Here is a 15,816-nt window from a genome sequence, read left to right on the forward strand (position 1 = left end):
CTGGGTCCCTCGTCTCTCTGTTACTTTGGGAAAGTTTTGTATTGTCTTTAGCTTTCTTAGAGTCTCATTTTTATCACCTCCAAAATGGGGACAGTAATTTTTCCTATTGAGAAGATTACATAAATAACAGAGAAAAATCAGCACATGCTTATCATATAATAAGCACTAACACATCAACTTTGTTTTGATATGTATTTTAATTATACTTTATTAAAAAAACAGTAAAAAAAACAACAACACTGTTGGTGATACATACAAATAACACAATTCACAATCAAACACATAGAAATAAAAGTGAGCAATCACTTTAAACTCTCTAGGCCAACATTTGAGATAACAAAGATACAGTAAATGCCTTAAATGCAAGTTTAGAACTCACGAGTGTGAAGGTAAGGAATAAGACCAAGGAGATAATTTTTGATAACCAACAGGACAAAAAAGTCATCAAAGAAGTTACTCAGAGATTAGTTGTTTAAATGTGTGTAAAAAACTGAGAGAGAGCACATTCATAGGTCCTTAAGAACTGGATAAAAGAATAAGATCCTCTGAGATATTCAAGTGTAAGAACTTCGGAATAAAAGCGTTTGCCACTGGTACTCACAAACCTTCTCAGTCCCAGGACCAATAGATTTATCACAGACAAGAGACTGCTCTGCTAAGAAGCCTTCCCAGGGCGCCCTTTACATCCTTGTTTCTCAGGCTGTAGATGAAGGGGTTCAGCATAGGGGTGACCACAGTGTACATCACTGAGGCCACTGAGACTTCCTGGGAAGAGTGAGTCATCGAAGAAGTGAAGTAGACCCCAATGCCTGTCACATAAAATAAAGAAACGACTGAGAGATGAGACCCACAGGTGGCAAATGCTTTTTGCCTTCCCTGCAATGAGGACATCTTCCTTATGGCTGAAGTAATTCTTGAGTAGGAGAACAGGATCCCCAAAAGGGGGAACACACCCAGCACACCGGTCATAAAGTATAACAGTATGCTATTCAGGAAGGTATCAGAGCAGGCCAACTTGAGGATCTGTGTCACCTCACAGAAGAAATGTGGAATTTCAAGATCCCTACAGAAATTCAGATGCATCATCAGAGAGATATGGAGGAGGGATGTCATGACACCAATGAACCAAGTAATAAAAACTAGCAAGCCACAGAGACGAGGGTTCATGATGACCATGTAGTGCAGGGGCTGACAGATGGCCACATACCGGTCGTAGGCCATCATGGTCAGGAGTAGGGTGTCCAGGATAGGAAAAAACATGGAAAAATACACCTGAGTGAGGCAGTTCATGTAGGAAACGGCTTTGTTCTCTGTCTGGATGCTCACCAGCATATTGGGGACTATGGTGGTGCTGAAGCAGATGTCAACCAAGGACAGGTTGGAAAGGAAGAAGTACATGGGGGTGTGGAGGTGGGAGTCAAAGCTGATGATTAGGATGATGAGCAAGTTCCCAAGCACAGTAACCACGTACATGGAGAGGAACAGTCCAAAGATGAGGGGCTGCAGTTCTGGATCCTCAGAGAGTCCAAGGAGGGTGAACACTAAAATTCCTGTTTTGTTTCCTGCTTTCATGTGGCTGATATATCTATGAAGGAAGAAACCAGAACAACATGAATTAGCACAAACTGGCACCCTCCACATACCAGAAATGTTGACGATGCCTTTCACGGAAGTTATTGATAAAGACTGTCATTTTACCTAAGAGTCAGGTCTCTATTCACTTATAAATGGAATCCTAAAAGATGGAGTCTCTTGTCCCACCCTCTCATCTTCAGTATCCATTTTATAACAATGAAACCAAAAGGGAATCCTACCACATAGAACTCCTGACCACCCATCTTAAGGATCCATTTTATAACAACCCCGTCAGATGGTCATGAAGCTTCAAAATGGGACAAATCAACATCATGTACCTCCTGGTAGGAGGCACTAGAAAGGACTCAGTGCGACTACTGTGGGACTTTTGCCAAAGATACAGGACTTCAATCTCCAGGTTAAGGAGCATCAGACAACGCCAAAACGAGGGGCATTCAAATTCAAAGAAAGTCTAGGAACTGCTCTGGATGAAAGGTGCCTAAAGAGATGTTAACCAAATGTAACGTGTGATCTTGGATTTTCTTTTGCTATAGATGACATTATTAGGATAATTGTCCAAATAGGACTGATGTCTGTAACTTTAATAACAGTATTATATCAATGTTAATTTTTTTTTAATTTCTTGATTTTGATCATTGTACCGAGGTTGTGTGAGGAAAATGTCCTTGTTTTTTAGGGAATACCAATGATTTAGAGGTGCAACTTATTCTCAAATGGTTTGGGGGAAAAACTCATGCACACAGAAGGAAGACAGAGAAAACGGGATAAAGATAAAAGTTAAGGTGGTAAAAATGTTAACATTTGGGGGATCCAGCAAAGGATATACATAGGAACTAGTCTTTCAACTTTTCTTCAAACCTGAAATAATGTAAAAATTAAAAGGTAAAAACACTTTCACACAATGCCCAATAGTACTGGGTAGAAAAAAGAAAGAAAATCCATCCAAGAAATGTCAGAAAGAGTCAGGCTTCAAAAATCACTGTAGCCGAGGTGGCCACTCACAGGTTTAGAGCCCACACTCACACTCACCTAGAATCTCAGCCAGAGGAATGCAGTCTCAGTGGTCCTGATGGCACATACCCAGGCCCCAGGCAGAAGCAAACACACATATGCTCTGAAGGGTACTTTCAGCTGAAGACTTTTGCCTCAGTGTCTATGACTTTTCTTTCTTTTGACACCCTTTCCAGGTTTGCTAGTGCATGTGGGTTCCTTCTAACCTCCCAATCTTAAGCACAACACTAGCCTTTCACTCTTGCAGTTCTAACACTTTTGCCTTCCTAGGAATCCTAAACATCCCCAGCCATGCTTATGTAAGTACTGCCCTCCCAGCTGGGTGCTCCTCCATGCCTTTGTCTTCCTGTGATTATTCTTATCCTTATCTCTTATCTGGAATATCACTTCCTCAAAGAAGCCTTCCTGAACCCTCCCTGCCCAGCAAGTGCAGTCCCCGTAGTTCATGCTTTTATAGCCTCCTAGACTCTAGAGTCTTCTTCATTGTCTAAGTCATTGTTGTGTTTTTGCATTTACTTATGAAATTATTTTATTAATATCTGTTCCTGCTCAGATGGCAAGGCTCAGTGGTTGAGCATCAATCTATGAACCAGGAGGTCACAGTTCCATTCCCATGCAGGGCAAATGCCCATGGTGAGGTGTGCAGGAGGCAACCAATCAATGATTCTCTCTCATCATTGATGTTTCTCTCTCTCTCTCCCTCTCCTTCCTCTTTGAAATCAATAAAAATATATTTTTAAAAAATCTGTCCCTCCCACAACTGAAACCTAAGCTATGCATTTCAGCTCACATGTCATAAAATTTTCTGATCCTGGTAATCCAGTGGTTTGTTCTCAAAGAGCAGGAAAAGTTGAATGAAGGTTGAAACCAAGAGCAATGTATAATATAAACAAGAAATCTACAAGTTAATCTCACATTGACTACAGATGCAGCAAACTGAAAAAGGAGTAAGATGAAGCTATCTGCTTAATAGAGATAACATTCCCTTATGAATTAATGTTCATTTGAAAGGTATAAAAATATTTAATATTAGAAAGTCAGATAACAAAGTATTTGCATGAACAGACCAATGCAGAAATAATGATAGTTTCAATATAAATGTATGTAATAAAATTTAACAGTCATTGAAGGGAAGGGAACAGTAAAATTTTAAGTATTAATCCAAGATCCATCATTAAACCCTAAAAACACAAAATAAACTCATAAGGAGAAATTATGCCTGTTATAATTATTTAATATAGTACCTAATAATTCAAAAGAAATACTGTAAGACAAGAAAAGTAAATCATATACAATAGTTTAAAACCAAAAACAAAATTGGTCGCGATTAGCTGCTGATATGATTACCTACTTGGGAAGACTAAAGTCAACTTAAATACAATTAGAACTAATCAGTATCATCAGCTTTCTTTGTCCCTGCAAAGAATCATTAGGAAAGGGGGGAAATAGGTCCATTCACAATTGCAATGACAACATAGATAACACGTGACACATTGTCAGCATTCAGCACACATTTGTTCAATCAAAGAGTGTAGCTAAGCCCTGGCCAATGTGGCCCAGATGGCTGGGCATCATCCCATGCACCAGGAGGTTGCTGGATCGATTCCCAGCCTAGGGCACATGCCCAGGTTGGGGACTTTATCTCTGATGGGGGGTATGCAGGAGGCAGCAGATTGATGTTACAGTTCTCATAATGATGTTTCTCTCTCTTCTTCTCCCTTTCTAAAAAGTCAATACACTATTATTATTTTTTAAAAATAGTGTATAGTATATAACCTCATAAAAACCAAAGGATGATGGGGCTGGGGAGGAGAAGCAGACACTTTGCTGGAGCAGAGGTTCTCCAATTATAGAAGGCATCAGAATCACCTGGAAGATCTGTCAGAACAGATTGTTGGGTCTCATTTCTGGAATTTCTGTCAGCAGGTCTTGGGCGGGCCTGAGACTCTGCATTTCCAGCAAGCTCCCCGGGGTGTGTTGATGCCACTGCTTCAGGCACCACACTTGGAGAAGGACTGTACCACAAGAAGACAGAAAGCTCTGAGCAGGGGGGTGGAAACTTTTTATACTGGAGATAATTCCTACTGACACTGAGCAAGTCACTGGTTCCAGAATGAGTTTCCATCAAAGCTGGAGGTAACAGAGACAACAGAATCTAAAAAGATAGACATAGCCAGAAAAATAAATTCCAAAGATTAAAATAAAATTTCCATGGGACATCATCAACCATGCTACCTCCTTCCCTCACCACATTTTATCTAATTTATTGATTTGAGAGAGAGAGAGAGAGACATCGATTTGTTGTTCTACTAATTTATGCATTTGCTGGTTGCTTCTTGCATGTGCCCTGACCAAAGATCAAGCTTGCAACCCTGGTGTATCAGGATGATGCTCTAAGTAACTGAGCTACCCGGCCAGGGACCCCTCACCACTTTTATAATACGTCTATTCATACGCCATACTCACTAGGCCAGGGGACTCACTCCACTGGCATTGCTTAAAGAAATATTTATACAAACTCTTTCATCTCTGACTGTTGGATGCTGAAGACAGACTCACCCAGGGAATGAATGGTAGGGAGATAGAACTTGTCACAAAGTCATGTCTGTGAGAGGCACAAGTGTGGTCTTCCCCTGGTCAGGCCTCATTGAACTATGGGTGAGGATGCTAGGGAAGTATTTATGGTTTCTCAAGCCCCAAGAGAATGATTTTTCATCATTCCTCATTAAATAAATTGTTCTTCTGATGTTCTACTCTTGAACTCACTCAGCTCCCTTGGGGTGCAGAGCAAATGGCAGAACTGAAAGCCTGTGCTTATTCTGTTTCCAGGAAGGCAGCTTTGGAGCCAGACGGACCCATACCACACCACCCCCACCTCCCCCTGACCCAAACACACACACACACACACACACACACACACACACACACACACACACACGCCTCTTTCCTCACTTTCATCATTGTTGATCTGGCTTTGAGAAAAAGAGATTCCCCCTCAGGAATGTGTCTGTGCTCCAAAGACCTATCTCCCTGTAGCCACAGTACTTCGGGTCTCAAAGCAACACAGAAGAAAATGGAGATGCATCTCTCAGTGAATCCCTTGTGGAGATGGAGAAAGTTGTGTTTTAAGAGAGAGAGAATCAACCCTATAAAACGATGGTCTGAAGGCAAGTAAAATACAGGCTGAACAATAAGTCTAGGGTTTAGTGATATGAAAAAAAAATACAGCAGAGATTTTCAACTTTTTTCATCTCATGGCACACAAACTAATAACTAAAATTCTGAGGCACACCAGAATTTTTGCTGATCTGACCAAAAAAATAGATATAATTTTGATTCATTCACACCAATGAATGTGTTGGCTGTTGTCATTTTTTATTTGACAATCTAAGGGAAAAGAGGCTAGTGCCCTAAGTAGTCAGGTATTGCATGTTTTCAAAATTCTTACAGCACACCAGTTCAAAATCTTTGCAATAGAGCAATTCTGGTAGAGTGATGGGGAATAGTTTACTTATGGAATGCCTGGGAGTGACTTAGCAATAAAGAAATTGACCTTGTGAGTGCAGAAAACTATCGAGAACATTGATTCTTGAAAAACACCTATACGTAATCTCAATAGTATAGTCCAGTGATGGCGAACCTTTTGAGCTCGGCGTGTCAGCATTTTGAAAAACCCTAACTTAACTCTGGTGCCGTGTCACATATAGAAATTTTTTGATATTTGCAACCATAGTAAAACAAAGATTTATATTTTTGATATTTATTTTATATATTTAAATGCCATTTAACCAAGAAAAATCAACCAAAAAAACGAGTTCGTGTGTCACCTCTGACACGCGTGTCATAGGTTCGCTGTCACTGGCTATAGTCCAATAGCCATTGAAAATATAAATACAAGTCTTCAAATACTATACAAGTAATTTCATTATTCTGTCTAGAAAAGTCTTAAAATGCAACAACTCCATATGGCAAAATTCAAAATTATGTATGTTATGAATTTATATTTTGTGGCTATAAACTGAACACACTTTATTTGAGAAATCATTTATTTTAATGGCAAAATTTTTGCATATCAGTAAAATCTGGTATATTTAAAATTGTGTATATAGCACATTTCTGTCAAAACCCTTATACATCTGTCAGTTGTTAAAACAAAGTAAAAATATGGTTGTATAAAATCACAAAAAATATAAATTGCTGAAAAGATTTTAAAAAGTTTAAAAATAATTTGCATTGACTCCTTTACATCTTCAATTAGTAAAAATTTGCAAACTACAATACATTCATGAAAATTCTGATGCAATCTTTACATACTCAATGAAAATTATTAAGAAGTGCTAAATGCACTTCTTAATAAATTTGTAAATTCATTGATATAAAGTTTCTCAAAATATTAATTGGACAGGGTCTCTTATACTGCAACACCCAGTAAAAGAAAAGTATTTGCAATTTTTCAAATTTTGAATCAGTTGTTCTCTGATATGCTAAGAAAGGTCTTTATTTTATGGACAATTGTCCAGTGGCTAAGTTAAATTTTTCATGTTTAAAAATTCCTGTTTACTCTTTTCCTGTTAATTTCCTAATAAAATTTTAATAACTGAAATAATTTGCTTTATCATCTATCAGAAAAACAAATGCTTTCCTTTATTCTATGTACAAGCTCAGATCAGTGAAAAAAAAAGGTTTTAAAGTTTTGTTGGCTGTAGACCCATGTTCATAGCAGCATTATTCACAATAGTCAAAAGTGAAAGGAACCCAAGTATCTTGACAGATGAACAGATAAACAAAACATGGTATATACATACAAAATAATTTTATACTGTCTTAAAAAGGAAGGAAATTCTGACACAACATCATGCTAAGAGAAATAAGGCACTCACAAAAGGACAGATATTGTATGATTCCTCTTATGTGAAGTGCCTAGGGTAGTCAAATTCACAAAGACAGAAAGAATGGTGGTGGCCGGGGCTTGGGCGAGAGTTAACAGGCAGTTAGTGTTTAATGAGGACAGAGTTTCAGTTGGAAAAGATGAAGAGTTCTGAAGATGGAAGGTAGTGATGGTGTTACAACAATGTGAATGCACTTAATGCCACAAACTGTACACTAAAAAATTGCTTAAATGGTAATTCTTACATTATAATTTTAAATATATATATTTTTTTACCACAATAAAAAACAAAAAGTAAGTTAAAAGAACTTCTGCCCTGGCCGGGTGGTTCAGTCAGTTGGAGGATTGTCCCATACACCAAAAAGGTTGTAGGTTCAATTCCCAGTCAAGGCAGGTTGTTGGTTGGTTCCTGGGTTGGGGCATATATGGGAGGCAATCAATCAGTGCTTCTCATTTACATTGGTGCTTCTCTCTCTCTCTCTCCCTTTCTCTCTCTCTCTCTCTCTCTCTCTCTCTCTCTCTCTCTCTCTCTCTCTCCCCCCTTTCTCTATTTCTCTCTCTCATCAATAAAAACATATCCTCAGGTGAGGATTAAAAAAAAATTCTGCTGGATATTAGTCATCTGATTTAAATTTTAATAAAAAATTTAAAATTTCATTTATTAGGGTAACATCTATAATAATTAAAGCATAATTCAGACCAGACGGCTGAATTACCTTCTGGATGGCCTTCTGGAAAACCTTCTGGATGAAGCTATGGTGGCAGGGCTGAGGCAGAGGTGGTTAGGGGCGATCAGGCAGGCAGGCAAGCAATTAGGGGCAATTAGGCAGGCAGGAGAGCAGTTAGGGGCAATTAGGCAAGCAGGCCAGTGGTTAGGGGCAATCAGGCAGGAAGGCAAGTAGTTAAGGGCGATCAGGGAGGCAGACGAATGGTTAGGGGCGATCAGGCAGGCGAGTGGTTAGGGATGATCACGTAGACAGGCCAGTGGTTAGGGGCAATCAGGCAGGCAGGAGAGCAGTTAGGGGAGATCAGGCAGGCATGCGAGTGGTTAGGGGTGTTCAGGCAGGCAGGTAAGTGGTTAGGGGCAATGAGGCAGGCAGGCAGGCGAGTGATTAGGAGCCAGCAGTCCCGGATTATGAGAGGGATGTCCAGCTGCCGGATCAGGCCTAAACTGGCAGCCGGACATCCCTGAAGGGTCCCGGATTGCAAGAGGGTGCAGGCTGGGCTGAGGGACATCCTCTTCCCCCCTTCTCCCATTCATGAATTTCATGCACTGAGTCTCTAGTTGGTTAACAAAATTATATAGGTTTCAAGTGTACAATTATATAATACACTAGTAGCCCAGTGCACAAAATTCGTGCACATTAAAAGGGAATTAATTAGCAGAGATATTTTAATATTGCTATTTACCCTTTCTCTATAATAGAAGTGTGAGAGAGGAAAGGAAATTAGTAAAATGTATATGGAAATAATACATAAATTTATTAATAAATAAACAGTAACAAAAGGATATAACAACAACAGAGGCATGATATAAAAACGACAAAAATATGATATGAAAACAAAAACATGATATAAAAACAACAATGGTGCAAACAATGACTGATAAAGTGATTAAACTTATTCTAATATCTCCCTGTACACCACGTTAAGAGTGAAAACACTTTCAGAGTGCTTGACTAATTTCCCTTGTGATGAACTATTTAGAACTTTAACTGTAATGTCACATGCTCTTCAAACTCGAGAGACAGCAACATATAACTGACCATGTGCAAAAACGGGTTCAGGTAGGAACATGCCTACTCTGTCTAGAGTTTGTCCTTGTGATTTATTAATAGCCATCACAAATGCTGGCATCACGGGAAACTGTCGTCGAATCAATTTAAATGGGAGGCCAGTGTCAGATGGGGACAAATCAATTCTTGGAATCAGAACAACCTCTCCCTCTGCAGATCCTGTTAATACTTCAGCTTCGATAATATTAGGTCATAATCTTTTGATAATAAATCTGGTGCCATTACAAAGACCCCATTTACTATTGAGATTTCTCAATAGCATGATGATTGCACCCACTTTCAATTTTAATTTATGACATGGTATTCCCGAAGGAGTAATACTATTAAGAAATTCTATGGGAAAATTTTCCTTTTCAGCATCATCTGTGGAATCAATGGAATCATCACTCAAATATGTGTGAAAATCTCCATCGAGTATATCCAAAATTTCTTCATTTAATTTTTGAACATGATCATTTTTTGGACAAAGAATTGCACATTTACATATATTTTTAATATTATCTATAGATATAGTATTCCAAAGGTAGCTTCAATAATAGATCCATTACAAACCATTTCATAGGGGATTTCAATAATATCCATTCCTAAATGAAAACTGTTATCAAGTTTGCCATCTCCAAGTTTTACTAACCATCCACTATAAGCAGAATCCTCTGATCTCATATTTGTTGTAAGAGACAACTTTCTGAAACATCCCCAAACATTGCAGTACTTTAAACTCATTTGTACTATGGCTGATCACATAGCATGCAGTACAATACTGAGCCATTGTCGAAAATCCCCTCCAAGAAGGAGAACTTTCCCACCAAATACAACATTCAGACTCATAATTTCTCTTAGTAATCTGTCTATGGTGTTTATAGCATGACTGGATGCCATGGTGCATTCATCAGTAATGAGAAGTTGGGCCTTTTTAATAGTTTTAGCAACTTCACTCTTTATATTGAGTCTAGAAACTGAAGTTTCATTTAATAGAATTCGTCATTTATATTGGGAATGAAAGGTTCTTCCACCGAGAAGTAAATCTGCAGCAATTCCTGTAGATGCTGTAGGTAAAACAGTACCACCATGACCTCTAATATAATGTATTAAAACTTTATACAGATATGCAGGTGAATAGGATTCCTAGCTGGCAGGCCCCTGACAGCAAACTGGCCACCTGTGGATTCCGTGAGGAATGGGGCTCCCTCCTCCCTCCTGTCCGGGTCCGGGGTGCAGGTGAATGGGGTTCCTGGCTGGCAGGCCACTGACAGCAAGCTATCCAACAGCAGATTCTGTGAGGAATGGGTCTGCCTCCTCCCTACTGTCAGAGTCTGGTTTCAAGGCTGGCCATGACCCCTGTTCGGCCAGACCCAGAGTTCTACCATGCTGTGGCCTCCGCCTCAGCAACCCAGGACTGACTGCTGCTGGGTGCTCCTGGTGCTCTGAGGGTGGGTTCTTCCCTCAGGCCTCACGGGAAACAGCTCGGGGAGGGCACAGTCATTGGCAAGGCAACCCAGGACTCAGTACTTCCACGCTCTGCTCCAATGGCGGGTTCCTGCCTGAAACCTCACCCTGAGGTCAGGTTCCTGCCTGAAACTTCACCCTCTGGGAAACAGCTGGGGGAGGGCACAGCTGTTTCCAAGACGACCCCTGCAGGACTGACTTCCTTCCGGTTGCTCAAGCTTCGGGACGTGATGTTACACCCAGGGTTTTTATATAAGTAGACTAGAGGCCCGGTGCACAAAAATTTGTGCACTCGGGGGGGGGGGGGGGAGGGGGTCCCTCAGCCCGGCCTGTGCCCTCTCGGAGTCTGGGACCCCTTGGGAGATAATGACCTGCTGGCTTAGGCCTGCTCCTGGGTGCCAGAGGGCAGGCCCAATCCCTAGGCACAGCCCCTGGTCAGGCTCAGAGCAGGGTCGATTGGGGAGTTGGGGCGCCACCCCCTATCATGCACAGAGCAGGGCGGATTGGGAGGTTGTGATGCCACCCTCAGTCACACTCAGGGTAGGGCCGATTGGGGGGTTGAGGCACCGCCCCCTGTCACACTCAAGGCAGGGTCGATGGGGAGATTGCGGCGCCACCCCCTGTCACGCACAGAGCAGGGTCAATCAGGGGGTTGGGCACCGCCCTCTATCACCCACAGAGCAGGGCCAATCAGGGGGTTGGGGCACCGCCACTCTCACACTCAGGGCAGGGCCGATGGGGAGGTTATGGCTCTACCCCATCACACACAGAGCAGGGCCCATCGGGTGTGGGGGGGGGGGAGTTGGGGCACCGCACCCTGTCACACACAGAGCCACAGGGCGATCAGGGGGTTGGGGAGCTCCCCCCTATCAGGCACAGAGCAGGGCTAATCAGGGGGTTGGGGCGCCTTCCCCTGTCACGAACAGAGCAGGGCCGATAGGGAGGTTGTGGCCCCGCCCCCTGTCACACACAGAGCCGCAGGGCGATCAAGGGGTTTGGGCGCTGCCCCCTGTCACGCTGATCCCGGTGCCAGGAGGCCTCGCGGCTCCGCTGATCCTGGTGCTGGGAGGCATATTACCCTTTTACTATATAGGATAGAGGCCTGGTGCACAGGTGGGTGCCGGCTGGTTTGCCCTGAAGGGTGTCCTGGATCAGGGTGGGGTGCCTGGCCAGCCTGGATGAGGGGATGATGGCTGTTTGCAGCTGGTCACACACCCTTCAGGGTGGGGGTCCACACTGGGGTGCCTGGCCAGTCTGGGTGAGGGGCTGAGGGCTGTTTTCAAGCTGGCAGGTGACTGAAGCTCCCAACTGCTCCTTTTTTTATTTTTATTTTTATTCTGGGCCAGCTTTAGCTCTGGCTCCAGCTCTGAGGCCTCTGCTGCTGAAAGCAAGTATCTGGTTTGTTTGTGTTCTATAATCAAAACACTGTATCAACTCCAGCTCTGAGATCCCGGCTCACTGAAAGCAAGTTTCTGGGTTTTTTTTAGCTTCTATATTTGTAACTATGTTTCAAACTGCAAGCTCAGAGGCCGGCAAGGCAGGCGGGGAATGTTGGTTTCCTCCGTCACTGAAGCAAGCAAGCCTCATGTTAGTTTCAAGCTGCCTGGCTGCCGGCCGCCATCTTGGCTGGAAGTTAATTTGCATATCGCCCTGATTAGCCAATGGGAAGGGTAGCGGTCGTACGCTAATTACCATGTTTCTCTTTTATTAGATAGGATGTCTACATATTGCATTGTGTGTTCACCATCCAAAGTCAAATCTTCCATCACCATATATTTAACCTCCTTTCCTACCCCGCCGCCACCCTTTCCTTTTGGGGACCTCCATACTATTATCTGTGTCTATGAGCACTTTTTCTTGATGGTTCATTTGCTGCTTTCAGTTTTATATCTTACATATGGGTGAATTCATATGGTTCTTGATTTTTTCTGTCTGATTTATTTTGCTTACTATGCTCTTCCCAAGATCCATTCATATTGTCACAAATGTCAGTATTTTTCTTTTCTTATGGCTGAGTAGTTGCTGTTGTACATATGTACCACTGCTTCTTTATCCAATCATCTATTGAAGGACACTTTGGTTGTTTCCATGTCTTGGCCACTGTGAATAATGAAGTAATGAACATAGGGGCACATATATCTTTGCGAATAAATGTTTTTAAAATTTTGGTGCAGATATCCAGAATAGAGGTTGCTGGGCCATATGGTAACTAGATCCTTTTTTGAGGAAACTCCATACTGTTTTCTGTAGTCACTGTATCAGTTTATATTCCCACCACCAATGTGTAAGGGTTCCTTTTTCTCCACAACCTCTCCAACAGTTATTACCTGTGTTGTTGATAATAGCCATTCTAATGTGTGAAGAGGAATTTAATGTAGTTTTGATTTACATTTTCCTCAGAGTGAAGTTGTGCATCTTTTCATATATCTGTTGGTCATTTGTATGTCATCTTGGGAGCAGTGTCTCTTCAGACCTTCTGGTCATTTTTCAATTGGATTGTTTTATTTGTTGTTGAGGTGCATGAGTTCTATACATATTTGGATATTAATCCTTTATCAGCTTTTGCTGCATCCCAAAAGTTTTAATATGTTGTGTTGTCACATCCATTTATCTCTTATCTCTTTTGAAATCTTTTATTTCTTCTTTGACCCAATCATTCTTTAGTAGCATATGGTTTAATCTCCTCATATTTGTGGTGTTTCCTGCTTTCCTTTTGCATTGATTTTCAATTTCCAAGCATTGTGGTGGGAGAATATGATTGTTGATTTAACTGTTAAGTTTGTTGAGGCTTCTTTTGTGTCCCAACATATGTTCCATCCTTGGGAACATTCCATGTGCACTTGAGAAGAATGCATAATCTGGTGTCCTAGGATGAAAGGCCCTGTAAATGTTGATTATGTCCAGTTGATCTAATGTGTTATTTAAGGCCAGTATTTCCTCATTTTCTATTTGAATAATCTACACTAATAAAAGACAAACAAATTGACCATACCTCCACTATGCCTTAAGCCACGCCCACCAGCCAATCAGAGTGAGTATATGCAAATTAACCCAACCAAGATGGCGGCCGGCAGCCACGGAGCTGGAGCAAGCAGGAGGCTTGGTTGCCCCAATGATGGAGGAAGCCAACTTCCCGCCTGCCGCGGCCGGCTCTGAGCTCCTCTCAAGGCTACAAAGTTTCAATTATAGAAAGTAAATAAATCCCAGAATAAAAAAAAAAAAGAAAAAAAGGAGAGGCTGGGAGCTTCTGTTGCCAGGGGGGCTTGGCCAGCCGGAAAACGGCCCTCAGCCCCTCACCCAGACTGGCCAGGCACCCCAGTGGGGACCCCTCCACCCTAAAGGGGGTGTAGCCAGCCTGCAAACAACCATCAGCCCCTCACCCAGGCTGGCCAGGCACCCCAGCAGGACCCCCACCCTGATCCAGGACACCCTTCAGGGCAAACCAGCCGGCCCCCACCCATGCACCAGGCCTCTATCCTATATAATAAAAGGGTAATATGCAAACTGACCCTAACAACAGAACGACTGGGAATGACTAGTCACTATGACACACACTGACCACCAGGGGGCAGATGCTCAATGCAGGAGCTGCCCCCTGGTGGTCAGTGTGCTCCCACAGGGGGAGCTGTGCTCAGCCACAAGCCAGGCTGATGCCTGCCAGTACAGCGGTGGTGGTGGGAGCCTCTCCCGCCTCCTCAGCAGCGCTAAGGATGTCTGACTGCAGCTTAGGCCTGCTCCCCGCTGGCAAGTGGACATCCCCCAAGGGCTCCTGGGCTGCCAGAGGGATGTCTGATTGCCAGCCTAGGCCCAATCCCCTGGGGAGCGGGTGTAAGCCAGCAGGTGGTCATCCCATGAGGGGTCCCAGACTGCGAGAGGGCACAGGCCGGGCTGAGGGACCCCGCTCCCCCCAAGTGCAAAAATTTTTGTGCACCAGGCCTCTATCTAAAATTGTCAATGGGGTATTTAGATGCCCTACTATAATTGCAGGTTTGTTTTTTGTCAGTTTCTCCCATTAGATCTGTTAGTAGTTGCTTTATAGATTTTGGTGATCCCTGATTGGGTGCATATATATTAGTGTTATGTCTTCTTTTTTTTTTTTTTTTTAATATATTTTATTGATTTTTTACAGAGAGGAAGGGAGAGAGACAGAGAGTTAGAAACATCGATGAGAGAGAAACATCGATCAGCTGCCTCCTGCACACCTCCTACTGGGGATGTGCCCGCAACCCAGGTACATGCCCTTGACCGGAATCGAACCCGGGACCCCTCAGTCCGCAAGCCGACGCTCCATCCACTGAGCCAAACCGGTTTCGGCTATGTCTTCTTTTTTTAAAAATATATTTTATTGATTGTTTTACAGAGAAGAAGGGAGAGGGATAGAGAGTTAGAAACATCGATGAGAGAGAAACAGAAACATCGATCAGCTGCCTTCTGCACACCCCCTAATGGGGATGTGCCCGCAACCAAGGTACATGCCCTTGACTGGAATCGAACCTGGGACCCTTCAGTCCATAGGCCGATGCTCTATCCACTGAGCCAAACCGGTTAGGGCTGTTATGTCTTCTTGATGTATTGTCCCCTTTATCATTACAAAGTGTCCACCTTTGTCTCTTGTTACCTTTTTCTTTTAAATCTTGAAATCTATTTTGTCAGATTTAAGTCTGGCTACCACCACTTTTCTCTGGATGCCATTTGCTTGGAAAATCATTATTCCCCCTTTCACTTTGGGTCTATATTTGTCATTGCAGCTGAGATGTCTCTTAAAAGCAGCGTGTGTGTGTGTGTGTGTGTGTGTGTGTTTAAATTTAATGTGCTACTCTGTACTTTTTTTTTATTGGTGAATTCAATCCACTTACATTTATGGTAATTATTGATGTATAAAGATTTTTTCATAGCCATTTTATCTGTTGTTTTCTGGTAGTTCTGTGGCCCCATTGGTTGTTTTCCTTTGTGTTTCTGTCTGCTGGTTGTGTTTGATGGTATTCCATATTTTTTCCTCTGTTTCCTCTCTTTTTGAAGTTACATGTCTTCAGTTTTGGTCTGTGTCTGTGTGTGTTTACCACTAGCTTTATGTAAAAA

The 15,816-nt window shown here is 42.4% G+C and overlaps 1 protein-coding gene across 1 annotated transcript in view; it reads right to left on the reverse strand.

Annotated features, from left to right (window-relative positions):
- Nucleotides 1-260: 260 nt before the first annotated feature.
- Nucleotides 261-15,816, reverse strand: part of LOC132235097 (olfactory receptor 7D2) — a 64,620-nt gene continuing 49,064 nt past the window's right edge. Inside the window, exon 2 of the mRNA XM_059696901.1 lies at nucleotides 261-1,585. Within this exon, the coding sequence (XP_059552884.1) occupies nucleotides 634-1,572 (939 nt within the window). The 5' untranslated portion in view covers nucleotides 1,573-1,585 and the 3' untranslated portion in view covers nucleotides 261-633. The remainder of the gene's footprint in view (nucleotides 1,586-15,816) is intronic.

This window comes from Myotis daubentonii, chromosome 5 (assembly GCF_963259705.1).
Source record: "Myotis daubentonii chromosome 5, mMyoDau2.1, whole genome shotgun sequence".
Taxonomy (NCBI): Eukaryota; Metazoa; Chordata; class Mammalia; order Chiroptera; family Vespertilionidae; genus Myotis; species Myotis daubentonii.